Raw genomic sequence first — 27,787 nt, 5'->3', positions numbered from 1 at the left:
CATATATATATATATATATATATATATATGTCATATATTTATATATATATATATATATATATATATATATATATATATATATATATATATATATATACACACACACACAGTATATACTTGTACTGTCTCTCTCTCTCTCTCTCTCTCTCTCTGGCTCACAGATTCCCTGTGTTAGGGATTTTGCTGGAAGGGTGTTAGGCTTACCGCCCTCCGCTTGTTGGCTCCTAGTTGCGAAGGTCATAGGTCCCTACCCTAGGGTTCCCTTCTTTATTAAAATTGGAAAATACCCAGTTCCATCCTGTATTGAGGACACTGGGTGCCAGTGGGTTAAATATTCAGCTTGTCTTTGATCATCAGTATTAAGACTTTACGTAGCAGAACCCAGAACTGACAACCATCAGACATCGGTCTCTAGGGGTTAAGTAGGAATGTTTCTCCTTTATTATGAGTCAGATTGACCCTCCAGTGTGACTACGTTTGGTCATGAGCTGAACTGAGAGATGTTTGTCAGGCTAAACAAATGTTCTATAGTAGATGAGCAGGTAGAATGCCCCATCTGGAGTAATGGCCTTGCATAGGTTTAGTCCTCGTGAGGTGACTGGAAGTTTTCCGTTAGGTAATGCCACCAAGGGCAGTACCTCTAAATATACTGAACTGCAGAACTGTAGTCTAGCTTTGATTCCATACACCTTGAAGTAGGTAATAAAAGTGTGGATTGGCTGTTCCAATTTTTAGCACGTTTTAGTAATATTAGCTCATTTCTTAATGGTTTCATAGTAGTAATTATGCTTAGCAAGCTTCCAGCACAGTTTGGGAGCCAATTTAGTTACCTCTGACTTTTTTTCTTTTTTTTTTTTTTTACATTAGGTGGGTCAGCCATGGTCACCCCAGCTGTCCTCTCCATCCAGCCCCTCACCACTGGCCTCACTCAGCCCTGTCACTGTCAGCCCTGCCAGCCCCATCAGCCCACACCTCAAGGTAGCACTGTAGTTTGGCTGTTGTTATTGTGACCCTAGATTCATATGAGTGTGAACCCAGTGGATTGTAAGCTGAAACTGCTCTTTTCTGGTAGTCCGCCATCCTCCGTTCTGGGGATAGGGAGGAAGTTAAGGGACACTGTTGTGTTAATTGGGCAGCAGAGCCCCCAGGTAATATCAGTGCTATCACATGGGGGTGTCCCTTTCTTGTACCACTAAAGCATATGGCTGTAGATAGATAGATAGAACAAGAACAGTTAAAATAATAAGGATCACTCAGAGTGCAATGCCTGTGTCCTACAATTATTGTAAGGCTGAACCTCTGACCCTGCCTTCTGACAATGGCATATGACAAACTACAGTGATTCCTTGGTTGTTGTGCATGATTGGTGTCGCACCTTGTGTGTGATAACGAAAGCAGAGAACCTATGGGATTTATCCTGATTGGTAGTGGGCATCCCACTTGTAAACCAAAGTTTTTCCATTTACAACATTTTAGACCCACCAAAAACATACCTACTGTAATGGTATTAGAAACACACATAGTTACGGTTAGTTTAATAGAAAATGATAAAAAGGACATGATAAGGAAGAAATACGTATCAAATAGAGACCGGAGGTGGGGTTGAGGTATGGGGTTCTGAGGCTAAGAGTGGAGAGTTCGTGGTCTCCACCACCTGGAATTAAATCCTCGAGTACAGACTCATCTTTATATCCCTCAAAGCCATCAGAAACCACAGATTTTGCATCATCATTGTCAGCAGAAACTAGCTTAGGTGCACAATAGCAAACTTTTTTCCCAAAATATGTGTGATAATGGCAGGAGTGCAAATTTTCATCTAGCAGTGATAATGAATGCTGCGATAACCAAGGGATCACTGTATTGTCAAATTCGAATTATATCATCCTTGCCTGATGCTTAACCCTTCCACTAAGTTTGGTCCAGACTGGATCAAAAGTGTTTCAGTTAACTTTCCCCTGCAACCTTGTTCCCAAAATAGCATCACCTCATTTTTGGCAGATCATAAACCCTTCCACCAAGTTTGATCCAAATCAGATTACAACTATTTGAGTTAAAGGGTTGAATCTTTTGACCTTACCCTGTGCCCTTTGCCTCTGGATGATTGTTTTCAAAGTTGAATTGCTTCTGTACCTGACAGCTTTTTCATAAAGTGTACTCAAAATCAGATCAGAACTGGCTGAGTTGAAGTCAGATAACTGGATGATGTGGAACCTACTGTAGTGCCCCTGTTAACAGGATGGAGAAATCCAAATGTGGCATCCACCTGGAAACCAAACCTCCACGCTCTTCCTCGTGCCTCACTATGGTGGAGTACTTTCCGCTGCAAGGGAGCTTTGGTTCACTGAATGGGACGTTTGCTTGCTTGTGACTGCTCAGTCTGCTTGGCAAGAGACGAGGATTACTCAGTAACAACAACAACAACGACAACTTGCCCGTGACATATAACCTATTACAGTTAACTCTCAGTTATCCAGTGTAATTCAGCCAACCCCTGTGCTGGATATTGCATAGTATTCCTCAGTCGGTTCTCCATTCAGTGTCGAGCCGGATAATGTGTTACTATCCATCTTGACCCTCTGTCCTAAAAACTTTCCCCTGAGTAAAAGATGAAAATTAAGCATAAAGTACAATTCAGTATTGATACAGTACAGTAATACAGTACATAGTTTACTATGTACACACCTAGTGTTGGCATCGATGAAGGGTAGAGTTGTACGCCATGCGATACAGTATAGTTCACTTAATCCCATGTGGTCTAGTGGCAAATGACTTCCACAAAGATTATTCCAGCTCTACCACCTCAGGTTCTATCACTGCTGAGGATGCTGGGGTAGGCACTGGAGATGGAGTGGCAGAAGGTGTGAGGTGCAGCTCCAATGAGGCCTCAGACTGGGGCAAGACCTTTGGTGGAGACACCTCTCTTCAAGGGACTGAAGGTGATGCCATGGCCAAAGTACCTGGCTGAGGTGAAGAAGTGGCCATGGTGCTGGCTGGCTGAGATGGAGGAGGCTGACGTGAGGAAGTAGAGGACTGGGGTGACAGAGGCCAGTACAAGCAGGTCAAAGGCTGGGGTGACAGAGGATGATGCGAGGAGGTTGAGGGTTGTGGTGATGGAGTGGCAGACATCACTGGACGGAAAATGGACATATTGGAGTACTGCTTCATGATCCTTCTTGACTGCAGCTTTATAACATTCTCATGGTCCTCTCACAGGTAGGTGGCCATGGCATCGTTAAAGATGGGCACCCCATTGGGATGCTCATAGTAGAAGTGAAGGATGTCCACCACATTGCAGATTTGCTGGAGCCTGTCACCGCATCAGTCACAAGAGCAGAGCGTACAGATACATCTTCACTATACTAGATCCATGGGAGAGAATGAGAGAGCATCGGTAGGCTGGGTGGGCCGCTTCTGCAGCACATTTCCAATGTGCCATTTGTGTCTTGTGTCTGAGCTGGATGATACGCCTCACCGCTGGATATTGCATAGGACTGCTGATTTCTTCCTATTTTGGTGCCAGATATTGCTATAATAGAGCTGAGCAAAAAGCGCCATATATTGCGTTGGCTGGATATTACGATGATGGATTATTGAGAGTTTATCGTAGCTTTTTCACCAAAATTTAACCACGTGTTCTTTTAATGGACCTCATTCATTATTGCCAGTGTGGTACAATTCATTTCAATAATTTTACATAATTTTGCATGCATGCAAAAGGACTATCAGATAAAGAAGCCAAACCAAGCACATAACCCCCTCATGTTATGCATGCAGGTGTAATTCATCCTCTCCCAAAGAAGGGTGACCATTCTCAGCCCTCTGACTGTTGCCTAACTGCTTTGACATCCATTCTTTCTAAAGTTTTTGAACGTATTCAAAAAAAATTTGAAAGCACCGTACCTATCAGAACTTTCCTTCCAATTGCCAGTATGGGTTCTGCCAGGGATGCTCCACTGCCAGGCTTCTCACCTTCCTTGCAGACCCATGGTCATCCTCCTTTTGAAACTTTGCTGAAAGTTTTGCCATTCCATTTCTCATCTCAAAGACTTTCGATTGATTCTGCATAAATCTTTAATTTCCCTACTGCTCTCTTAGTGTTTCTGTCCTTCAATCTGTGCCCTCATCTCTAGGATCTTCTTTGGTTGTTCTATAGTTGTTGTTGTAGACAGCCACTGTTCTTCTCCTTGAGCCATCAGCAGTGGTGTTCCTCAGTGTGCTATCCTGCTACCAACTCTTGCTTCTATTCATCAGTGACCTAAGGTGTACATCTAACCCTGTCCACTCACATATGCAGAAGACTCCACTCTTCACCCTTCCATTTCCTTCATGCAGCATCCATTGCATTAGTAACAGCAACAAACATGGGATGAGGCTATGGCACACCTAATGTCTGATTTATCTTACATCTTTGATTGGGTTAAAAGCTGTGGTTGGCCTAAAAGTAATTGTATGTTTTTAATGCATCAAGAACTCAGTGCTAACATCTTTTGGCCCATCTAAGTCGTCCACAGGAATATCCTGTAATTTTTAACAATATCTAACTCAGGCCTTCATCATATCTGAACTCACCTGGGGTTTCACTCTCTCAGGATTTACCTTGGAAAGATCACATTATCTCTCCTGTAAAAAGTGCCTCCAAGAGATTAGGTGTGCAAAGCTTACTTGGTGCCTTCTTTACCCCCGCACAGTTGTTTACTTTATTCCAGGGTTTTATTCACTTCTGTGTGGAGAATAACTCGCATGTGTAGGGAGGCTCCCGTCATACAACACTTCTCAGCATGGTGGAGTCAAAGGCTTTTTGACTTGTTAACTCTCCTCCTCTCTCACATACTGTATATACTTGTATTAGAGAGGGTGGTGTGAGCTGGGGAGAAGGCATTGAAATAGTGGGGGATAGGGCGACATGGAAGAGATTTGTTTGTAGCCACCCCTTACGGGATTCGGGCGTCTGGCTATAGATAGAGAGAGAACTTTCCTCCTCCTGCTTGCTCCCTATAATCTCTGTATCTTTGCTGCACTGGTGCATCATTATCTCTTTCTTATTGCTATTTATGTAGTCACTGCTCCTCTGAACTGTATGCTTGCATCCCCTCACCACTATGGCAGGCTTGTAGCACCCATCTGACAGTAACTCTCATCCATTTTCTGTCCAGTTCTTGAATGCAAGAGTTAACCTTTTCTCCTAGTTAATCTTGTATGCAGCAGGTCAACTCTGGACCTGTCTTATCTGTATTTCCTGCAGCCCATGATCTCCAGTCTTTTTTAAGCACAATGTGTCTAGGCATGTCAAAATGAATGGATCTGGAATTTGGCTCTCTGTTATTTTGTTTTTATTTTTTCATGGAGGGAGCAACCTTGTGGGCTTTTGGCCTTTGGTTCCTTCTTCATTACAGAAAAAAAAAAAATCTTTATCAGGTGCGAGGGTATGCTGGTCCAATGAGTCCAACGCAGGCGGAGGCGTTCCAGCGACTGTGGCGAACAAGTTCCATGCCCTCACCCCCACGCCACCCCAGGGACAGGATGGCCTCACTTAGAATCACTGATCAGGACAAGGGATTGGAGAGGATTGGAAGGTGGGATACTGAGTAAACAGCATATATGGTACCAAGTCGTTATCATGAGATCTGTTTTGACATTCAGTTTTACTGTTAAGTTTTCAGTAACTTGCAGAAAATATATTTAGCTGTTGGTCAACCCCAGTCTGTGTGGCTGAACAAGCCCATCAACTGCAGGCAAGCAACCACCCCTGTAGGGCCGTCTAATGTGGTGGACTGATTTATGGATGACAGTGCCTCACAAAAGCGAGGCACAGGGAAAAGCGTCAAGGTTTTCTTCGTGAATGGATGCCACATTTGCAGTGCTCCACCCAGTTGGGTGGGACACCAGAGCAGGCTCCACACTGCCTTGTTATCTGGTTGTGTGGTTACATCCTAGCATTGCAAATGGTTTCTTGGGGTATAGGAATCTGTACTTGTCACTCAGTGTCGAACCACCTCAAGTTGGAAGAAGAATCATAAGAAGTGGAAGGAAAGGAAGGTAGAAGTAGGAAGAGAAATGGGCAGACATAGAGATAGAATCAAAGGTGAAGGAAGAAGTAGGCAGCAACACATCAGGTGAGTGGCTGATGGTTCCCACCTTGTACCACCCATGTTTAGTAAAGTTTCATTGAATGGTGAGTGGCATACTGGCTGTGCTGTTGCCTATGTCTCCCTCTGTTATGTTTTATATTCTTATGATCTCTTGGCCAAATCTAACCCCAGTCTTTGATGGGGAAGAGAGGTTGGAATGATGGTGGGGAAAAGAGATTGAGGTAATGATCATGGGGAAAAGAGGTTGGGATGATGATGATGATGATAAGGAAAAGAGGTTGGGATGATGATGATTTTGTTATGATTGCAGGGAATTGGCAGCAGACAAAGGAGTGGGATGGAGAGAATACTGGGACTTCTTGGGAGAATTTGCTAACATGTCATCGGAGGAGGGAATGCAGAAGCTGGAGTTGTACCTCAAGTCAAAGTTCAAGCGGGTAATTGAGTTTGGCTGTGCTCAGATCAGTTCCAGGCTTCCCCTTCCATCCAGTGACTCTCTGTGTCTGTCTGTCTGTCCCTGTCTCTTTCTCTGTCTGTCTGTCTGTCTCTCTCTCAAGTATTTTTCAGTTTTTGAAAAGATGTTTTTGTGTGTGTGTGTGTGTGTGTGTGTGTGTGTGTGTGTGTGTGTGTGTGTGTTAGAACATGCTTGTATTTTAACACTGTTCTGGGCCAATGACACACCGATGCGCCTTTTGTTGGCCAACCAACGGTGGCGCATCGTTTTTTAACAATTTTTCATGACACAAATATATGGCACAACAATTTGGTGAACACACCAGACATGCACAAGTATTCCCTCCAAATGATGGGAAGTAGAAAACATTTTGTTTCTTATGCACACTATTATTTTTCATGTACTGTACTGTATATTCAGAGGAGTAGACTGTAGCACCAGTCGAGCAGGGCAGTACTCCCGAGGTGGATGGAAAGCTCATGACAGGGAGTGCTGGAGCTTCCGTTTCATCAGCCCTCAGGACTAGTTCCTGACCATCCCCCTTTGCTGGACTTTTTTAGTGTCTCAGTCACACAGAGAATAGGCCAGCATGCTCTCTAACACAAATTTCTCTAACTATCTACACCAAACTACATGCACAGTACACACTACAATTCCTTTTCCAAAATTCCAAAAAAAAATCATGGCGTCTCATCACCCAGCCTTGGAGTCCCGGGGGGGGGGGGACCATAAATGCCCCCACCTTCCACCCCTCTCCCGGTGACGACTCGAGGTGCCTGGAACCACTGTCTGACTCTCTTCTTCATTTCTGCAACATTCGCGGCCTTTCCTCTAACTTTCACTCTGTTGAGCACCACCTCTCCTCCTCTAAACCTCACCTTCTTTTTCTAACTGATGTCAGTTGCCTCAGCTGTCTGAGTCCTGTCCCCCGCCATTTCACTGCCCTGCCCCCAACTCACACCCCCCTCTCTCATATACCTCTCCACCCCATCCCTCCATCTCATCCTCGGCCTCCCCCTCCCTCTTCCCCCTTCCACCTCACTCACATACACTCTCTTTGTCAGTCTTTCACCCTCCATCCTCTCCACATGGCCAAACCACCTCAGTGTGTTCCTCATAACGCTTCCACATCCACACCACAACGCTCCTTTATATCCTCATTCGTCAGCCTGTCTCTCCACGTGACTCCACAGGCTCCTCTTAAATAACTCATTTCCACTGCTCTCACTCTTGACTTGTGTCCTTCCAACAATGTCCAAGCTTCACTTCCGTACATTAGAGTTGGTATCACAATACTGTCATGTAGTAACTTTTTCACTTCCATGCTCACTTCCCTGTTTCTTATCACTGCTTTCAAAGAACCAGCAACCTTTCTTCCCTGCTGTACCCTTTCAAGCACTTCACCCTCCAAACCTCCATCCTTACTCATCACACTACCCAAGTACTTAAACGTACTCACATTTTCCAATTCCTCACCATCCAACCTCGTTGTACATTCACTGACTTCACCTCTCTCAAAGACCATCACTTTACTGTTCCCTACATTCACCTTTAGATTCCGTTTCTTACACACTCTCTCAAACTCATCGACCAACCCTTGCAGCTCCACTTCGTCTTCACTCAACAACACAGTATCATCTGCAAACAACAGTACAGGGAGTTTCCAAACACTATCCTCTCTCACCAGGACCACTTCAACATCCACTACCCTACCTTGTACCTCTTTTATTACCCCATCCATGTACAGATTGAACAACCATGGGGACATGACACATCCCTGTTTCAACCCAACTTTCAAAGAGAAAAATTCACTTAGTTCACCATCCACACGCACTGCAGCCTTCGCACCATCGTACATACTCTTCACAGCATTCAACAACTTCCCATCTACTCCATATATTCTTAACACTTTCCACAATCCTTGTCTATCCACCCTGTCATATGCTTTCTCTAAATCCATGAAAGCCGCATACAACTTCTTTCCCTTCTCTAGAAACTTTTCCACTAAAGATCTAAGAATGAATATCTGATCTACACAACCTCTTCCCTTCCTAAAGCTTCCCTGTTCTTCTCCAACTAATTTCTCTGTTCTTTCTCTAACTCTGTCAATAAGTATCCTACCATACACTTTTCCTGTTATACTAAGAAGACAAATGCCCCTATGATTACCACACACTTCTTTTTCCCCTTTTCCTTTGTTCATTCATTCATCATTCATTGCCAGACGCCATGTATCCCATACAGGGTGGCCAAGGGCTTAGAGTTAATTGTTTTACAGGGAGGGGCACTAATCCTCCACCAACCCCACTTGACGTAGGGATGCCAACAGCATCTGGTGTTCCCAGGCGGTCACCCATCCAAGTACTAACCAGACCCAACGTTGCTTAACTTCGCTGATCGAACGGGAAGCGGTGTACTCAACGTGGTATGGCCGTACAAGGGAATAATTATACCTGAATTCCAATCTTCCGGGACTCTACCTTCCTCCCAGGCCAATCTGCACATCTTCCACATCCATTCTACTACTATCTCTCCCCCATGCTTCATCATTTCACCACACACTCCATCAATTCCTGGGGCTTTCCCCGATTTAACTTTCTTCATTGCTTCCACAACATCTATCCTACTGATTTCTTCCTGTCTTCTCACCTCCCTCCTTCTCCCAGCCATTCCCCAGCCACTTATACCCGCATTACTTAAATAAACAGAAATCATGGGTGTGTAATTATCTATCTATCTATCTATCTATAGCCCGACGCCCTAATCCCGCAAAGGGTGGCCGCAGACAAAACGCCTCCAAGTCACTCTGTCACCCACCATTCGACTCCCCTCCCCCCAACTCACCCGCCCCTCCCTCATATACCTCTCAACTCCATCCCTCCACCTCATCCTCGGTCTACCCCTCCCTCTCCCTCCCTCCACCTCACCTACATACACCCTCTTAGTCAGTCTTTCATTCTCCATTCTCTCCACATGTCCAAACCACCTCAGTGTATTTCTCCTAATCTTTTCAACCACATCCACATCTACCCCACAACGTTCCTTCACTTCTTCATTCGTCAACCTGTCCCTCCACGTCACTCCACATGCTCCTCTCAAGTAACTCATTTCCACTGCTCTCACTCTTGACTTGTTCCCCTCTTGCAAGGTCCACGCCTCGCTTCCATACGTCAGGGTTTTTTTAATGCATAGTATTATTTTTTATTTCCACTTTTTTTTTGTCAGAATCATCACTGAGACCAGAAAATTTTATGGGAATTGTGAAAGTAGTTGTATTTTGTCATTGTATCATGAAATATTGAATAAGTCATTTTTTTTTTCATGTGTAAATGCACTTCGTATCTTTTAATGCATTCGCAATATTTTTTCAGCGCATGTTTTGTGGTTATTTATGGTCAAAATTGGATGAAATTTTGATATTGTATGCAAAATACGTAGTATGTTACTATCACAACAAAAAAACTATATACAGTAATTCCTCATTTATCAGCACATAATAGAGCCAAAGGCATGTCTGGGTAGTGGCAACATCCGGATAATGAACACTATTCCCCTACCGTACCCAGACCCTACCTATGCCCACGTCCAACCTATACCTAACTTATTTGTACAGTACCTAAGCTTAATTTGGCACTGTGTTCTGGTCATTCAGGCATATTTAGACATCAAAACACACATAGGAATATCCAGAGTAATGCTAAGCACCACGAGAATCATGCAGAAAAACCACTGAAAACCAAAAAACACCTTACCTAAACGCTGTTGTATGCACAATACCCCTCCTTATTTTGGCAGGTTTTCCGGTCATTCTGCCATATTTTGACATCAAAACATACAGTACATTGGATTATCCAAAATAATTTTCAGCACCAAGAAAACCATGCAAAAAAAAAAAAAATGAAAACAAAAAAACACTCTACCTATACACTACTGTATGTACAGTACCCCTCCTAATATTTTCACTGTTTTCAGGTCAGTCTGCCATATTTAGACTTCATAACACACACAGGAATATTCAAAGTATTGCTAAACATCAAGAAAACCATGGAAAAAAAAAAACATTGAAAATCAAAAAACACCCGACCTATACATGACTGTATGTACAGTGTATCTATCTATAGCCCGATGCCCTACTCCCGCAAAGGGTGGCCGCAGACAAAACGCCTCCAAGTCACTCTGTCACCCACCATTTGACTACCCTCCCCCCAACTCACCCCCCCTTCCCTCATATATCTCTCAACTCCATCCCTCCACCTCATCCTCGGTCTACCCCTCCCTCTCCCTCCCTCCACCTCACCTACATACACCCTCTTAGTCAGTCTTTCATTCTCCATTCTCTCCACATGTCCAAACCACCTCAGTGTATTTCTCCTAATCTTCTCAACCACATCCACATCTACCCCACAATGTTCCTTCACTTCTTCATTCGTCAACCTGTCCCTCCACGTCACTTCACATGCTCCTCTCAAGTAACTCATTTCCACTGCTCTCACTCTTGACTTGTTCCCCTCTTGTAAGGTCCACGCCTCACTTCCATACGTCAGGGTAGGGATCACAATGCCATCATGCAGTGACTTCTTAACTTCCATACACACCTCCCTATTTCTCATCACTGCTTTCGGTGTACCAACAACCTTCCTTCCCTGCTGTACCCTTTCACGTACCTCATCCCCCAAAGTTCCATCCTTACTCATCACACTACCCAAGTACTTGAATGCACTCACATTCTCCATATCCTCACCATCCAACCTCACTGCACACTCTGTGACTTCACTCCTCTCAAACACCATAACTTTACTTTTGTTTACATTAACTTTCAGCTTCCTCCTCCTACACACTGTCCCAAATTCATTCACCAAACCTTGCAACTCCCATTCATCTTCACTCAACAATACTGTATCATCAGCAAACAGCAACACCGGAAGCTTCCAAATCTCACCCTCATTCATTAGGGCCAGCTCCACATCCACTGCCCTACCTTGCACCTCCCTTGCAACCCCATCCATATATATATTAAACGGCCATGGAGACATCACACACCCCTGTTTCAGTCCCACATTGAGATCAAAGAACTCACTCAGCTCACCATCCACTCGCACCGTAGCTCTAGCTCCCTCGTACATACTCTTCACAGCACTCAACAATTTCCCCTCCACTCCATATATGTACAGTACCCCTCCTAATTTTGGCACTGTTTTCAGGTCAGTCTACCATATTTAGACATCAAACACATATAAGAATATCCAGAGTAATGCTAAACACCAAGAAAACCATGGAAAAAAAAAACATTGAAAACCAAAAAACACCCGACCTATACATAACTGTACGTACAGTATCCCAACTAATTTTGGCAGCTTTCAGGTCAGTCTGCCATATTGAGACATCAAAACACACATAGATTATCCATATTAATGCTAAGCATCATGAAAACAATGCATATACAACAAAAATCCATTAAAAAAAACTGACGACGGTTTGAAAATCAGTTGTCTGTGACAAGTGATTGCTCCAAGGGCTCAAAAAAAATTCAGCGGCCAAATATGCCACTGGAAATTGGTTATATTGGTATGAATGGTATACCATCATATTCACTGGTGTTTATACTATATGGTAAGCTAATAAAAACACTTAACCCACCGCGTCCTGTGGATGTATATATATGTCCGAACGTTTTGTCACTGTGACTCCCGTTGACGTATATAAACACTCTGCAGTTGCAAGGTCCGTCATTTGCACATTTTTCAAATTTCGCGCGTGATTTTTGGCACGTATACACAGGACACCTTCCTCTACCTGGTGCCAGGTGGGGACAATGCCTTACCCCACATGATCCCCCCCGCATGCCGTTGTCTCGGCAACTCACCTGTTACTAGTGACCCGGCCAGTAAAGACATGTCGCGCCATGGTACGAAATTCAAGGCCAGAGTGATTCCCCAATTGATGATGACAATGTGGAGGACAAAGTTTACGTAGCGTCAGAGGAAGAAACAGCCAGAAATGACGATCAGGTAATGTCGCCGAAAAAGGTACAGTATGTTGATGTGTTTGGTAAGTGAAACAACACTTATATTGCCTATATTACTGTGTGAAAACCAATATTCTCTTGTACTACATATAAATTCGTACCAAATAAATAAATAAATGCCTATTATGAGTGGTTACCCCTCCCATAGAACACATTTTCTCTGGAGCCATGCCCCATAGAAGACAGCCAGGTGAGGGTACTGTTACCCGTACCAGCATTTTAAAGCTCAGGTGAGTGATTCCTCTATGAATTTTCGATGTTTCTCATTAAAAGCTGAGGTTTTAGCCCCCCCAAAAAAAAAAAAATCTATCTGTCTATTGCCAGACGCCATAATCCTATAAGGGGTGGCCATTTGACTTTGAGTTCATTGTTTTACGGGAGGGGCACTAACCTTCCACCAACCCACTTACTGGCATGTAGGGAGCATGTATGGTTTGGTTATATGGTTACCACCCAGCATTGTAAATGGTTTCTTGGCTAAAAAAAAAAAAAAAGAAGAAAAGAAAATAGAAAATCTGCTGGGATTGAGGGAGGTTATTGGTTTAAAATCTGCCAGGATGGGGCAGGTTAAAACTGATACATAAAACTAAAGAAATACAGCAGTAATAAAGTGTTACCTTCATGAAACTTCCCACCATCCTAGTTCAAAATTTTGCCAGCATCTTCCAAGAGGTAAGCATATGTCTAGATGTAGAATTTGATGAATTTTGCGGAATTTTGATACGACCAATAGTAGTAGAATAAATAGCAAAAAAAACTTGAAAATTCATGAGTCAGTGTTATCATTGCAGAGGAGGGTAGGGACTGAGGGAGTGAGGGTGGAGCCGGGAAGGTATGGAGGAGGGACAGGAGGGCGGGAGAAGCGAGGCTGTGGGCATAATTCTCCCCTTCTGTCAGCAGGTGGACAGGCACTTTTACCGTACATTAACTTGTGCCTTACGGTCTGTTAGACATCGAGTGGCCATGCAGAAACACAACTCACCATGACCAGGGGAATTTCGACCTTCAACAGAGAGGCAGACAGACGCTCTTGCTGAACATGTACTCGTGGCCTGTGGTCTGTGTTCGATGGAGGTGGCGGTTGGGAAAGACTTAGCCCCCATGGCCGCGCGATATTATACATTCGGTTGGGAATGTGTATGAACGTTTTGACACCGCTTGCGGGTTACAGTCGTATTACTTGGGTGCTGGAGGTTTGTTGGGAGTGATAGGATTGAGCACATGACTTTGACCATTCAATACAGGGGCAGATGGACATTTTAGCTCTGGTTATGGGTTACAGACTACTTCCTGCTCATGGTTGGAGACCAGCTGCCACAATACCAAACGTTTGAACATGTCAGCCGGCTGGCCGAAGTTCTCAGGGACTTTTTCTTCTGGATAATAGCAAGTAAATTCGGATAATGGTTTAATAGTGCCAAGGCCTAGCATCTGGATACTGAGCATCCAGATAAATGAGGGACTACTGTATATGTGAAAAATGGGTGCTTTGTTACATCAAAGCAAAACAGTATACACAAGCAGGGCATGAGTGGTAAATATGGGGAGCCACCCAAGGCCACACAGCTCCATTTTGTTGGAAACTCACCCCTGGCCCGGAAACAGGGTAGAAAAGTTACACATGGCTGGCCTGGATTAATGTTAAGCAGTTTTAATACAAAAATGGTTAAATGTTCTACAAGGGAACTCAACCCTGTTCTTTTCTACAGCTGATGAAAGAGAGGGAAGAGCTGGATGCCAGTGAGTTGACAAGGAGATTAGCAGGAGAGGCATCTGCAGAAGAATGTACCACCCTATCAGGTTAGAATACACATTTTCTATAGTATTAATGGGAAGTGGACACGTAGTGGTGCTGTGGGTTAAGGCACCCTAGTTGGATGTTGCCAGTGAAGGTTTATATCCAAGGGATAGTTGTGGTTTATCACTCTTATCTTAAATCTCGGGACCAACTGCCTAGCCTCAGCCTCCTGCGCTCCTCATGGGGCAGTGTAGGATTGGATGATGGATGGATGGATGGATAGTTGTGGTTTACTGCTTGCATAATGCTATTCAGGAAAGAGCAATTGGTCATCCCCCCCTTAAATGTTGGAACAGGGTAATTTAGCCCCAATCCCCTATGATACTCTTGGAGCAGAAAAGGCTTGGATGATAGCTAGATAGGTAAGTGGGAAAGAGTGTAAGATGATGATGACGATGATTATGATCTACAAATATGAAAGAGGGTTAGGTGATGATGATGATGATGTACAAGTGGAAAAGAGTGTTAGATGGTGGTGATGATGTACAAGTGGAGAAATAGTTTTGGATGATGATGATGATGATGATGATGATGATGATGATGATGATGATGCACTTGCAGGAAAGAGGGTTAGGTTGGTGATGATGTATAACTGGAATCAGAAGTCCTGTCAACTGTCCTGCTTTTCTCTCCATTCATTTGTTCATTTTTGAAGGCTCCAACTGTGCTTGTATGTGTCGGCCATGGTCACCTAATGGCAACTCTCCATGCTGGTCGGTCTCTGGCAGCTTCCCTATTCAGTCCCTTATCCCTGAGGTCATACTCAGTGACCTCGTCCCAGGTCTTTTTCAGTTTGCCTCTCGCAACCCTACCCCTAACATTAACACTTCTCACTTTCTGCACCCAATTATCATTCCCCATCCTTTCCACATGCCCAACCCATATCAATTTACCTCTCCTCATCACAACATCAATACACTCCAGTCTCTTCCTACTCCTCAACTCTCCCATCATAAACCTAGACCCCCAGGCCTCACACTTAGGAACACACTGCACATTCACCTAATCGTCATCATTTTCGTATGTTTGAGCCTGTTAATACCCTCTTCCTTTACCACTCAAGGCTCGTTGCCATACAGCATTACACTTCTAACATGCTGCCTACAAAGATCCCTTAGCATGGAGGGAGAGCCCTCTTAGTGTCAGGAGAGGCAAACTGTCCCTGAACTTCTTCCAACCAGACCTCACTCTAGGCACAGAGCTAGCTCCAGCCCCACCTTCAGCACATAACATGGCTCCCAAATAACAAAACTCTTCCACACACTCAAGAGACTCAGCAGCAGGTTCAGTCCTTTCACGCCTGACAACCTCCACCTGTTCTCCCCGACACACTGCACACATGAAATCAGCAATATCTCAGTCATCCTCTAATACCACCACATCTCTTATGTACCCATGTATCACAGACACTGCACCAGATGAAATTACTTCCCACATCCTTGTGGCAAATTGCACATGGCCATTCTCCCTCTTTGACAGTACTGCCCCCCGCCCTAGATAACATCACTTTTGTTTTATCTGCCATTTACTCTAAAGCTCTTGTGTCCCGTACCATCTCTCCAGTTTGTAAATCTTTACCCCTGCCCCCTTTCATTCTCTGCAGTCAGCACCAAATCATCTGCATGCAACATGTCCCATGTGAGTCCATTTCTGAAGTCACATGAGAGGCCTTCAAGTACAGTCGCAGCACAAAGTCCTTGATCAGGGTGTAAGGGAAAGTCAATGCCACCACAGGGCTGCAGTGCGTTGGAACACTTGCCCTTACACCCCCTGCAGGGGGTGATGGGGGAAGGAGGCAGGGGGTGTAAGGGAACGTGTTCCGATGCACTGCAGCCCTGTGGTGGCATTGACTTACCCTTACACCCTGGTCAAGGACTATGTGCCACAACTGTACCATGATAAACAACAAAGGGTTCAAAACTGACCCCTGGTGCACACTAACATTCGCGGAAAACTCATCACTCAAATCACCATTCATCTTTACCTGGGTATGAGAACCCAAATACCTGGCAATAACCATCCCAACCTCAAACCCAAACAGATAATCTTTTCATCCTCAACAGACTCCATCAACATACCCATCTCCCACACCAAGCCCTCGTCCTCCCATTATCCCCTGATATCACCTTTTGCTCCCCAAACCTTGCTCCAACAACATCATGGAGAGTGATCAGAACCCTTGGCTCTGACCACCTCGCAATCATCATCATTACCAAAACCAGAATCACCCCAGCTGGCCAGACACACATTAATTATAAGAGAGCCAACTGTGAGGTCTTCACAATGGAAACAGAACAGCACTGAAACATTAAACAGTACACCCATCACAAACATCAAGACTGCTCTGCACACTTTCAGTATAATTATTCAAAATGCAGACAAAAGACACATCACTAGAATCAACAGAAAGAGATACAACCCCAACTTCACACCAGAAATTCAAGGCGTCATCAGTCAATGCTACACACTACAGCACTCCCCAACGCCCCATATACAAGACACAGTACAACAAATACAGAACTCCACACTCAGATAAACAATAAAATATCAGAACAGAAGAGCTAAATTGGAATAATTATTATCTCCAAACACTTGACCACAAAACAAACATCAGCAAACTCTACAGAACACTAAACAGGATCACACTCTCCAACAGCAACACTACACAATCCTATGCAGCCATCACAACAACAGACACCATACACTCACACAAACAGCAAGCAAACACTCTCATCAATCACTTTTTGCATGTCAGCCATCTGAACCCCCATCGCGATGGCTGACGTCTCATCTGACGCACGAGACTTCCCCACAAATCCAGACTTCGCACCTTTCAGTTACAACCAGATGAAGCACATCATTAGCAACCTTAAGCACTCATCTGCCTGTGGACCAAGGCAACATAAGCAACATACACCTTAAGCACCTTGGACCACAAGGCATACAAGCACTCACCAACATATCAAACTATCTTCCCCGTGAGGACAGGGTCCACCTGGCCAGGCTGAGATGTGGGCACCATCCAGCCCTCTTAAGCTACCAGAAGAGGCTGGATGACTCCGTCGCTGATGCCTGTCCAGGATGCAACACAGCATCCCATACTATTAAGCACATTATGGAAGACTTCATTCCACACAATCACCTACGCCAACAACACAGCATACATTCTTTGAGAGCTCTGTGGGAAAGCCCGGTCTTGGCCATGGCCTTCCTAAGGGACTCGGGGCTGTTCGGCCAGACTGCCTAGGGAACAACTACTACTACTACTACTATAGCAACTCACACATCATAATACCCAACACCTGGAAGCATGGCACTATCATCACTATCCCCAAACCCAACAAAGACCCCGCATTACCATCCTCACACAGCCCCATCACGCTATTCTGCACCTCATGCAAAGTCACTGAACGACTGGTATTACAACTAGTTACACCTCACACCCCCGTAGCCCCATCACAACATGGTTTTAGGCTGCTACACTCCACAGACACTCTTCTTACAGACCTTACACAAAGAATTTCTGATGACATGAATTCAGCCAGGCCACCACACAGAACACTCCTAGTCACACTAGACATTAGCAGAGCTTTTGGTGCCATCCTCCGCCACAACCTCACAAACAAAATATTCAACACAAACGTGCACGGTGACACAAAAGGATGGCTGGCAAATATTTAGCAGGCAGATGTGCACATGTAACATTTGCTGGTCAGTCATTGAACATCAGAAACTGGCATCCCTCAGGGATCTGTTTTGCCCCTTACTCTCTTTAACCTATACATGCATGACATACCCACACCCCACGCACCACAAATACACATAGCTTCCTGTTGGAATGATATAACACTTACGTGTACACACTAAAACACAAACACAGCCGCACACATCCTCCAACCGTACCTCAACACACTACACGAATGGTTCACCGCAGACAGACTCAAAATTGTCCCACCCAAATCTACAGTGACAGAACACAGTCACATTCTACACCTCACCATAAACAACTCTCCCCTACCACACACATGCACGTGCACACACACACACACACACACACACACACACACACACACACACACACACACACACACACACACACACACACACACACACACACACACACACACACACACACACACACACACACACACACACACACACACACACACACACACAATCCTTGGTGTAACATGCAATACATCAATGCCATTTAAACAACACATCACAAATATTAAAAATGAATTAACACCAAGACTCAGTGCCTTAAGGTCACTTGCCCATACAACATTTGGACACAACAAAGAAACCACCACCACAGTATACAAACAGTATATACATTCAATGATGAATTATGCTAGCCCCGCATGGGCTTCTAATCTCACTGAAACACACTACAACACTCTGCAGACCATACAGAACAAGGCCCTAAAAATAATCACATGCTGCACAGCTGCTACACCCACAGATCACCTACACCAAGAAACCAAAGTCCTCAAAGTCAAGGATCATCTAGACATGAGAGGCACACAAATTCTTGCTGCAGCCACCACAAACCCACACCATCGACTACACTGCACGGTAGCACATCCACACACACCAAGGAACATCAAAACAACACCCAGCACACGTTATCATACACAAATACTGTCATCTCTTCCCCCTTGCCCACCTCAAATCAGCTTCCAGAAGCATATCCATACTCAAATAATTTGCCGCTCCATTCAATCACTTAAAGACAACACACAGCTGCATGCACGGCCTCCTGATATCCACCCTTCTGAATCCTACCTCCCTCGTGAGGACAGGGTCTACCTGGCCAGGCTGAGATGTGGGGATCATCCAGTCCTCTTGAGAGTTATCAGAAGAGGTTGGATGACTCCATTGCTGACATCTGTCCGGGATGCAACACAGCACCCCATCCTATTAAGCACATTACGGAAGACTGCTTTGCACACAATCGCCTGTGCCAACAACATAACATACACTCCTTGAGAGCTCTGTGGGAAAACCCGGTCTTGGCCGTGGCCTTCCATAGGGACTCAGGGCCTAGGGAACAGCTATTACTATTACTACCACCCCATCCAGCCACTCCTCATTCCCAGGCATTCCCATTGCCCACTTCATCGCCTTCTCCAAATCAACAAAAACAAGGTACAGTTCCCTTTTCTTTCCCATATATTTTTCCTGATGCTGTAACAGTGAATATGGCTTCAGTGGTCCCTTTGCCACCATGGACTTTGAAAATCAGTGTGGGAAATCTGGTACAACTGAAATTGTTAACTTTATTTAGCTTTAGATCATTGTCATCCCTGTAGGTCCATGTGGATTCACTGCACTGATTTTCAGAGTCCATGGAGAGAAAAACAGGAGTGGCTACAGAACTTTTGATGCTTACTGTGCAAGTGGGAAAGAGAGTAGTATGGTGAGGTACAAGTGGGAAGGAGGATTAGGTTGATGATGTTAAGTAATCCTGATCTGTCTGGTCAAGCAGACCCATTTGCCACAGGAAAGCAACTGCCTCTGCAGGGCCATCCTGTGCGATGATGATGATGATACACTAGTGAGAAAGAGGATTAGTATGGTGATGATTATGTAGGAAATATTTGTCTATCTTATCTATCTATTGCCAGATGCCATAATCTCGTAAGGGGTGGCCATTTGACTTTGAGTTATTTGTTTTACGGGGAGGGGCACTAACTCTCCACCAACCCACCTGTTGACACGTAGGGAGCATGTATGGTTTGGTTATATGGTTACCACCCTGTGTTGTAAATGGTTTCTTGACTTACAGGAAACCATTTGGCTTATCACTCAATGTAAAGCCACCTGTAAAGGAAAGAAAAGCAATAAGAAGTGACAGGAAAAATGGGAGAAATAGGAAGAGAGGAGGGAAGGCACAGAAAAAGAATGATAAATGCTAAGGAAGAAGTAGGCAGCACTACATCAAGTGAGTGGATGATGGTCGCCACCACCTACCATTCGTCAGGTGTAGGAAATAGGATTATAGTAATTATGATGGTGTGTTAGTGGAAAAGAGCATTAAGATGATGATGATGATAGCACTTGGAGTTAGAATGATAGATATGAGTTATCAGTGAAGCGTATGTCGTGAATAAGTGATTGAGAATGTAGCCTACTTCATGAGGCATGTTATAATTGTGGTAGTTCATACTTTGTCATGTTTTTCCCATTTCTTGCTCTCAGGACACTACTTCCCTCGATCATTGGATGGGAAGAGAGATTGGGATGGTAATGATGATGATCATGATGATAATATGCTTATAGAAGAGCAGTTTCATATACAGTGCCATATTCAAAAGAATTGGTGACTGATTTTGACATTAATAATTAGAAATTCAGATTGCTTTGGCAGTGTTCAGGGTATGTGCTGCAAGGCATAGTACTAGTGGTTTGAGATATACAGTACTGTACATATCTGGCAGAATGATTGTATGATTCTCCTACATTCCTCATGGGGCAACACTGGATTAGATGATGTATGTATGTTATTCTCCTCCCTACATTTATATGTGTGTACAGTATCTGGAAAGGCAAGTAGTGGCTACATCAACTTATGACTTGAACTATTAAAAAGTTGAAAGTTAAATTGTTGAGGGGAAGGCGGACCTGGCAGTTTTTTATGGTACTTTATGGAACATGACAAAAAATGATAGAGCATGTCGGCTTCTCTGTATCATTACTGGCTGCAATCGGTATTATTGGATGCAAGCTGGAAGATAACTACAGCTGTTTCTTAACTGACCATCACAAAGGGATTACCTTGCCTTCTTCCATTCTAAGTTTTAAGCATATGGTCTCTAGTATGACTGCCTTGCTGTATTCACAGTGAGAAATCATCATCATCATCATCATCATCATCATCATCATCCAGACCTCCATTTCCACCCTAGGGCAGGGTGAGGAGTAGAAATGATAATGTATAGATAATTATCATTAAAATTTTTAGTAAATTGTTCCTGCAGGATTATGACATTTCAAGATTAATGTACATCTCGGCTGTTTTTAGAATGGTCACTCATACTAACGTAATGTGTTTCCTTAGTTATCGGTGAGGGAAGCTCAGCTGAAGTCAGGTAAGTGTGGTAATACAGGGAATGTGTAGCCTCACTAAATTCTTTCACTTTAACTTGACCTAAAATTGTCATCTCTCCATCTTGAATGCAGTTATTACTATATATATAACAATAGATTAACAAAGAAACATCACTAGTCATGAAGAAGTGCCATGGAAAGGATGCAGAGATGTAACATTGTATTACAGGGTATTCTGCCCTTGAGTTACTGTATGTGAAATACTTCAAAAGGATGAAAGTCTGGACCAAGTTAAGGTGATTGAAATGCAGTTGCTTAGTTAACACTTACTTACATTTCAGATCTTCTCTCCCATCTTTATTTTATCCTGCTCTCTGTTTACCTTTCATTTACCTTGCTTCTTACATGGGAGCAGTTATAATTAATTAGCAGATAAGATCATTGTAATAATATGCTTCATGGTGTAAGAAGACAATTTTTATTTCACATCAGACTTTGTATATAGCATCTTTGCATATTATATTTTTAGAAAAGGGAACACAAAGCCAGATTGCACAGGTAAAAAAGTTTGTGATCTGAACTGGTAGTAAAGTGAATCTGTTGATGATGATTGATGGCTTCACCCACTCATATTCCTTGTACTCTAGCTCGGCCTAAATTTGCCATTGCTCCATCTTGATATGGAGTTGTAACAATGGATTAACACTAGAATATGGTCCATCCATCCATCCATCATCCAATCCAATGTTGCCTCATAAGGAGTGTAGGAACCCGGGGCTAGGCAAGTTGGTCCTGACATTTAAGATGAGAGTGACCAGCCTCAGTCATCCGTGTGGGGCATTACATGAGCAATAAACCCCAACCACCCTTTGGATATAAACCTACACAGGCTGAATCCGATTGGAGCACCTTAATTACCCACTAAACCACCAGGCGCGATTATTTGGTTATATGGTTACCACCCAGCGTAGTAAATGGTTTCCTGGTGTACAGGAAACCATTTGGCTTGCCACTCAGTGTAGAGTCACCCATAGGCCGAAGGAAAAGGAAAGAATGAAGGAAAAAAAGACAGAAGAGGGAGTATAAAGTCACCCATAGCCAGAAGAAAGTGGAAAGAATGAAGGAAAGAAAGACAGAAGAGGAAGGATGGAAGAGGAAGGATGGAAGAGGGCAGACACCCAAAGCAGCAGTGCATTGAGTGGATGGTGAGCACCCCCACCTGCCTCTTGCGAGTCATTAATAAGTGCTATGGAAAAGACGTACAATAGAAGCATAACATTGCCTTATTCTCCTTTGAACTGTGTAAAATAGTCACAAAAGGACAAAAATCTGGGCCAAGTTAAAATGACAAGACTATAATAATTATGATGATCACCCTACCATAGTTATAGTAGAGCTGTTGGCCTTGATTTATTGGTCCACAATTGTAAATCAGTTGAGCCAGTGGAAGGTCATGTAAGTTAACAGAGTATGCTGGCAGTGACAGATTACAAACCAAGATTAATTTGACATTACTGATTAAACAGTCAGTGTGTAGCTAAGATCATTATTAATGAGAACTCACTGAGTCAGATCTGCTTCACTTGTCCATCTACTGTTCATTCAACTGTAGTGTAATTGGTGTGTGCAGCTATTGCCATGGCTTCCTGACTCATTACAGATATTGTTTTACTCCTTGAGCAACTTGGCCACAGGCAACAGTCATCTACCTCAGACAGGATTTTATGTACTTTCTTGTTTATAGATATGCATAACCTCATCACTTTGAGGGTGTATTTTTCATTGTAATTATGTTTATCTTCAGACAATTAACTTGAGTTAAGGGAGACTTTTTTAACTGGAAGGGTTAGATTATAACATACATTAAACCATTGTCTAATAGATAGCCCTCATAAGGAGTGAAATCATGTGGGAATAGCAAAAATAGAGTAAAAAATTGGTCATTGTATTGAAGGGGTTAAAACTGTCCATTGCTTCTGTTTTTTCTGCCACTACGTGAGGCATGATTTATGATTTTTCCATTTCCAGATCACACAGATGTTTATCTATATCACTGTGATAAAATTTATGTATATATTTTTTTCAACATCTGCTACCACCAGATGATTTTAATAATCATGGGAAAGATCTCTTGTTGTGAAGGGACAGTATACATCTGCAGTATCTGTCTGTCTGTGGTTGGATGCCTTATTCCGGGAAGTGATGACCCCAAACAAATTGCCTTCATTTTACCTTGTTCTCCATCATCAGGCTGCCTTCTGTTCAGCTTAAACCACCCTTATTCATATACTCATTACAGGGTATTCTGCCTTTGAGTTATTTGAAATACTGTAAGATGCAAAAGGATGAAAGTCTGGACTAAGTTATGGTGAATGAACTATAGATGCTTAACTAACTCTTACTTACATTTCAGATTTGAGTGATGAGTTTTCTGTGAATGTTGGTGTGCATCAGTCTTAGCCCTTTGTAGTTTATCATGGTGCAAGCCCTCCCTCATTACTTCAGAAATGGACTCCCATGGGAAATATTGTATGCCGACGATATGGTGTTGACTGTGGAGAATGAAATGGAAGCAGGAGGAAAGATTTAGGAAGTGGAGAGATGGTATGGAGCACAGGGGCTTGAGAGTAAATGCCGATAAAACAAAGGTGATGGTATCTAGGGTTGGTGGCAGTACTGTCAAAGAAGAGGGAGGGGCCATGTGCAGTTTGCCACAAAGGTGTGTGAAGTAATTCCATCTTGTGCAGTCTTTTTGATAAGTGGGTGCAAAAGAGATGTAGTGGTATTAGAGGTAGGCTGTGAGATAATGCTGATTTCATGTGTGCGATGTGTTGGGCAGAGTACGTGGAGATTATCAGGCACAATAGGATTGATCTTGCTGGTGAGTCTCTTGAGTGTGTGGAAGAGTTCTGTTACTTGGGAGACATGTTATGTGCTGGAGGTGGGGCTGGAGCCAGCTCTGTGACTAGAGTGAGGAATGGTTGGAAGAATTTCGGTGAGCTGTTGCCTCTCCTGTCATTGAGAGGGCTTTCCCTCCGTGCTAAAGAGATCTTTGTATGTGGCATTTGTTAGGAATGTAATCCTGTATGATAGTGAGACCTAGGCAGCAAAGGAAGAGGATATTCATAGGCTTAAACCTACAGAAAGGACAATGATTAGGTGGATATGCAATGCGTCCTTGAATGTGAGGCTTAGGGGGTCATGGTTTACGAGGGAAGAATTAAGAGGAAGAATGGGACTGGGGTGTAATGGTGTTGTGATGAGGAGAGATAGACTAAGATAGTTTGGGAATGTAGAGTGGGTGGGAGATGGCAATTGCGTGCAGAAAGTGAGAAATGTGAACGCTAGGGGGGTTGCAAGAGGCAGACTGAAAAAGACCTGGGACGAGGTCAGAGAGTGTGACCTCAGGGACAAGGGACTAAATAGGGAGGCTGCCAGAGATCGAGCAACATGGATAGCTGCCATTAGGTGACAAGGCTGATGCATACAAGCATGTTGGAACCTTTATAAATACAACAAAATGAAGCAAACCCCATCCCTCCACCTCCTCCATGGTCTCCCCCTCCACCTCACTCGCCATCATTCTCTTAGTCTGTCATTCGTCATAAATGCCTTCACTGTGAGACATCTCAGAATTGATTGCAGTCATATGGCACTAGCAAGAATAAAATATAAATATCATTATGATAATGGTTGTATGTCTGGTGCTTTTTTTTTTTTTTTTTTTTTTTTTTTTTTTTTTTTTTTGCTAGACCTAAACATATCGGAGGCTTTCTGTGATTTGCTTTTTTAACAAAGCCATGATTTTTTTTTTTTTTTTTTTTTGCAAAGAAGCTTAATTTGTGTGGTGCCCTATTTAACTGTTTTTTGTGCTACAGAAGAAAATAGGCTGTGGCCACACAGGATATAGGGAGGCTTGGGTGGGTTCTGGTAGGAGGCTTTACATCACTGTAACCCTTACAATTGGCCACTCTGGCAGTAAGCAAATGTGAGCAAGAATGAGAATATGAGTGGGTCAGTGTGGGAAGTGTTGACAGTAAACTTTACATACTTCAAGCCAGGCGGGCAGTGGCATAAAATAGATATTGTGCTATTCATAAACTGATGTGTCATTAACACCCTGTATTTAGGATGTATCCCTTACCAAGCATAGTGACAACATTTATCACCCTGCATCTTTACTGAAAGAGGACTAGAAGAACAAATAATTTTTGGTGTTTACTCATGCCAGCCTTCTCTCACCTCCTGCCCACTTCCTGTGTGACCATGGCTCAAGGCTTTCTGTGATTTTTTGCTTTAACCAAAGAACTATGCATGTCTTAGGCATTTCTTTATTTTTGCATATCAGGTAATGGAAGTGCTGTGAATGTTTCTGGTGCTAATGAGTGTAGCAGTAGCACCCTGGGGGAGCTGTGCCAGGAGCTTGAGGCACTCAGACTAAACACTTCACTCTCACCACCTCAGCCTAACTCAGCGCATCTTGCCAGTGCCAGCAGGTGACACATCTGTACCAGTACTAAATTTAAATATGATATACTTCATTATATGTGGTGGTTTGTGGTGAGGACCATCATTTACTCACATGATGTGGTGTTGTCTACTTCTCCTTCCCCTTCATCATTCCCTTCACTCTTCCTACATCTCTCATCCTTCCTGTTACTTTTTATTACCCCTCTCTCCACTTCTAGTATCTCTACAATGAGTGACAAGCTTAATGGTTTCCTGTAACCCAGGAAACCATTTACAATGTTGGGTGGTAATCATAGAACCAAATAATGGGGATGACATGGAGCCTGCCATGGTGCCTGTACAAACAAGGTGGAGTGAGCAATTGCGCTGTCCATCAGGCAAGCAAACCTCCACGTTTCCCCACACCTTGGTGTTGTGAGACGTTGTCAACCGCAAGGAATTGTCAGTTCTCTGCACAGTAGGTCCTACAGAGGCCATTGCCCAGCCAGACAGACTGAGATTGATCAGTAACAATGACAACAACAGCCTGTACAGTAATATTTGATTTTGGTGGTACGGGGGATGATGAGATAGTAGTTTGCGACTGCTCAGCCAGAAGACTGGGATTGATCTGCAACAATGACAATACCCTATACAGTAATATTTAATTTTGGTGGTATGGGTGATGATGAGATTGTAGTTTAAATGGGAATTTAAATTTAAATGGCCATGTGGGTGAAGCAGCTCATGATAATGAAGGGGTACATGGGGAATGTGCATATGGTACAAGAATGCAGAGGAAAAAGATACTCGAATTTGAGGAGGCAGTGAACATTATTGTGTGCAACTTGCATTTTAGGAAAAGAGAGAGTAGACAGATTACATGTGAGACTGGGGGAAATAGTAGCCAGATTTACTGTTTCCTGGTCAACAGGGCTGATAGGATGTTGGTGAAACATGTTAAGAGTAAGCAGATTGCATATGAGTCTGGTGGAAATAGTAGCCAGATTGATATTTCCTGGTCAGGAGGCCTGATAGGAGGTTGGTGAAAGATGTTAAAGTTATAGGGAGTGAAGAGTGTGCAGGAACACAAATTACTGTGACATGGTGCTGAAGGAGTGGGAGGTGAAGAAAACCTATGCACCCAGGAGAAAGTATGGAAGGTGAAAACCATATAGTAAGGGATGCCTACTATAGCCTTCTATGGCAAAATGAGTCGAGTGGTGACTGAACATGGAGCTGTTGACAGAAGTGTTAATGAACAGTACAGAGCTCTCAAGAATAGTCTCCTGAGAATTGCTGATTTAGTGTGTGGATGTACAAGGGGTCCCACCAAGACATAGGTAACATGGTGGTAGGATGAGGGTGTAGAAGCCACATTAAAGGAGAAAAAAAGATTCCTGGGAATGGAAAAAGGCTGGTAACAAAGAGATGCCAAGTGTAGGGCTAAAAAGGAGGTATACAAGGTAAAATCTTAGTCTCAGGGACTTTTACTGGATATCCTAGATAGTGCTGAAAGAAAGAATGTGATATGTAAGGTGACATATCAGATGATGGAAATCAGGGATATCATAGGTGAGCAGTGTGTGAAGAGTGATGAAGGAAATGTGGAAGTGGAGAGTTAGGGTATTAAAGGCATCTGGAGAGAGCATTATTACCATTTACTGAATGATGAGTTTGACTGGAACAGGGAAGGTTTGGAGTCAGCAGATCCAGTGTTTGACCCCTGGCTTTTGATTGATGATGCCATTGTGGGCAGGGCAGTAGGCAGGATGCGGTTGGGGAAGGTGGTGAATGTGTCTAGGTTAACTGCTGAAATGCTGAAGGCCTCAGATGTAGGAGTGGGTTCAGTTATGTATTTGAAAAATTCATAGAGAGAGAGAGAGAGAGAAAGTATTGTTTGTGGTAGGAGGAGGCAC

The 27,787-nt window shown here is 43.5% G+C and overlaps 1 protein-coding gene and 1 non-coding gene across 2 annotated transcripts in view; one reads left to right on the top strand and one right to left on the bottom strand.

The window, feature by feature from the left end:
* The window catches only part of Ankle2 (ankyrin repeat and LEM domain-containing protein 2), an 82,711-nt gene that overhangs the window by 44,274 nt on the left and 10,650 nt on the right, over positions 1-27,787 (top strand). The window contains exons 7-11 of the mRNA XM_080269875.1: positions 868-978; positions 5,416-5,573; positions 6,400-6,526; positions 14,278-14,368; positions 25,768-25,915. Coding sequence (XP_080126001.1) covers positions 868-978; positions 5,416-5,573; positions 6,400-6,526; positions 14,278-14,368; positions 25,768-25,915 — 635 coding nt within the window. The remainder of the gene's footprint in view (positions 1-867; positions 979-5,415; positions 5,574-6,399; positions 6,527-14,277; positions 14,369-25,767; positions 25,916-27,787) is intronic.
* Positions 8,864-8,982, bottom strand: LOC145396661 (5S ribosomal RNA). Its single transcript, XR_013896820.1, has one exon. It is a non-coding gene; the product is annotated as a 5S ribosomal RNA (ribosomal RNA).

This window comes from Coenobita brevimanus, chromosome 38 (assembly GCF_032717465.1).
Source record: "Coenobita brevimanus isolate Jiangsu-jjx chromosome 38, ASM3271746v2, whole genome shotgun sequence".
Lineage (NCBI taxonomy): Eukaryota > Metazoa > Arthropoda > Malacostraca > Decapoda > Coenobitidae > Coenobita > Coenobita brevimanus.
Note: the sequence above shows the minus strand (reverse complement) of the source record. Positions and strands in the feature narration are given on the sequence as shown.